General features: G+C 56.5%; 1 protein-coding gene across 1 annotated transcript; it reads right to left on the reverse strand.

The window, feature by feature from the left end:
* Window positions 1-369: 369 nt before the first annotated feature.
* LOC136466358 (protein BZR1 homolog 4-like) lies at window positions 370-2,170 on the reverse strand. Its single transcript, XM_066464723.1, has 2 exons — window positions 1,853-2,170; window positions 370-1,194 (listed from the first exon to the last, which is right to left on the reverse strand). The coding sequence occupies exons 1-2, from the start codon at window positions 2,168-2,170 to the stop codon at window positions 370-372; spliced, it is 1,143 nt and encodes a 380-aa protein (XP_066320820.1).
* Between the last annotated feature and the right edge of the window lie 290 nt (window positions 2,171-2,460).

Raw genomic sequence — 2,460 nt, forward strand, 5'->3', positions numbered from 1 at the left:
TCAGTTGAAGAAACCATGCATGGAAACTGAAAGATGATTGCCAAAGAAAGCACACACAGCAGAAGACATTTGCTTACCTATAACTGACATTTTTCATTAGCTTTAATCCAACTGCTTGCCAATTCCATTGACATGTCTATTTCCTTTTACATTTCTTGCAAAGAAAAAAAGAAGAAGAAGAGAAAACAAAGATGGGAAATAAAGGATAACTGATGATGAGATACTACATGGATAGTAGTAAACTAGTAATAGATAGGCTAAAGTTACGATGAGATACTAAGATTGATAGTAATAAGATAGGCTAAAGTTAAACGCCAGCAGTCTTTGCGATCAGCTCACGCGCATCGTCTTTGCAGCAGCTCGGTGAGCTCAAGCGCGGTCCTTGCGGGTCTCCGCGTTCCCCAGGGTGAGCTCCAGGCCCTCCTCCTCGTCGGCGTTCTTCTCAGTCATCACCTTCTCCTCCCTTGCGCCCGCCTGCTCCCCGCCGCTCCTGCTGAACGAGAACCCGAGCGGGGACAGCAGCGCGCCACCGCGGCCACGGACCGACGAGGCCTCCCCGCCGCCGCTCCGTCCCGGCAGCGGCGGCAGCATCCAGGCAGAAGCAGAAGCAGAGCTCCCGGCGCCGAGCGACGATGCGCCGGACGCCACGAAGCTGCTGTAGGCAGGTGCCTTGTTGGCCGCGGCGGTGGATATCTGGAACCCCGCCATCAGGGTCACCGGGTCGGGGCCGGGGGCCCGGCCGCCGGTGACGGTGCTCATCAGCGGCGGGGTGGAGGTCTGGAAGGAGTAGCTGCTGGCGCCAGCGCCCGTGGCCAACGGAGGCGGCAGCACGTTGGAGGCCCTCGCGGGGCTCGGCGGCGGGGTGACGGGCGGCGGGGAGGAGTAGCGCGCCTTCTTGCGGAGGCGCGGCGGGGACGAGGGCGGGGTGCCGTTCTGCGGCGTCGCCGGCGCGTTGGAGTTGGAGGAGCTCGCGAAGAAGTTGGGGTACGAGTTGTCGCTGAGCTGCTTGGACAGGTTCTTGAGCCACGCCGGAACGGGGTCGGCCCCGCTGCTGCCACCGCCGCCGAGCGTGATGCCGGAGGGCGACGACGCCCGGGTCAGGCTGTAGGAAGCTCCGCCTGGTGGGTTCACCGGAGCAGACGACCCGCCAACGTCGGCCATATGCTGATCATCACCTGCCGGAGGACTGGGTCCCTGAAGAAACACAAAACGAAGAGCCGAGAGGGTATCAATGAACAACGATAGACATGCATTCATGCACGCAAAAAATGTGCAATCGCATGGCAATGTGAAAAGAACGGGATGTAAAAGCAAACGAGCAAGTTTCTTTCCCTGCACATCCGTTATTCCCGTTTACAGTCGACAGTACGAGGACTGAAGCAGCAGCATCATATCAGACCCACGCAGGGAATATGTAAATAACACAGATCAAGAACAACGACGACGAACACAATCTGCAGGCATGGTGGTGTACTGTAACGAGACATGCATGGTAGGTAGCAGCTAGCTTTCGTCAGAGCTAGCCGTGGATGCACAAACAAGAGAAGGAAGCTCATCCAATCTTGTTGGAAAGGCAATGGAACAGTCGATATTAATATAGCTAGATGACGAGCAACTGAAATTAAAACAAAACAAATTTTGGACTTTTGCTACAAACAAAAGACGACGAAGCGGAAAAGCTGGTCGATCGGCTTGCAGCTGTCGACGATACTACACACGCAGCTCGATCGGGAAAGCGAAGCAATGCAGGACGACGACAAGAACGAGAACCAACGGAAACGAAACAATGGAAAGACGGCGGCGGCGACCATTAATTAGCTCGATCGGAACAGCGAGAAAGAGTAATGAGTACCATGCGGTAGGTGGTGCCGTCGGCCTCCACGGTCCAACCGGCCTCCTCGCAGAGCGCCATGAGCACGACGTTGTTGTCGCAATGCCGGGGGAGGGTGTAGTTGCCGTGCTTGCGCAGCCCGGTGAAGATCCTCGCCGCGATCATCCGGCGACGGCGCTCCCGGCCCCGGTTGTTCTCTCGCTCACGCCACAGCAACTCCTGCACCGTCGCATTCCCGTTCCCACTCCCGTTCCCGTTCTCATTCCCGTTCCCGTCCCCTGCCCTAGCCCATGCGTCGTCACCCCCACTCCCTCCCGCTCCTACTCCCTTCGTCACCATGCCTCTTCTCCACTCAGAGAGCTCGCTCGCTCGCTCAACCTGTGAGTTCGTGAGGACGAAGCTGCTGTGGTGGTGGTGATGCATCGGCTGCCGGTGCACTTTATATAGGCCGCCATTGGTAACTGACAGGACAGTGATTTTCCCATTATGCCCATGGCTCGGGTACACATGACGGCCAAGGACCCGGAGGGACACTTTTGGTAATTGCATCAGGTACCTATTGCAACAGTGGTAATTTTTAGCAATGGTGTATTAGCCTTAATGACCTGCCAATAATGGATGACAAGGAG

Source organism: Miscanthus floridulus, chromosome 7 (genome assembly GCF_019320115.1).
Source record: "Miscanthus floridulus cultivar M001 chromosome 7, ASM1932011v1, whole genome shotgun sequence".
Taxonomy (NCBI): domain Eukaryota; kingdom Viridiplantae; phylum Streptophyta; class Magnoliopsida; order Poales; family Poaceae; genus Miscanthus; species Miscanthus floridulus.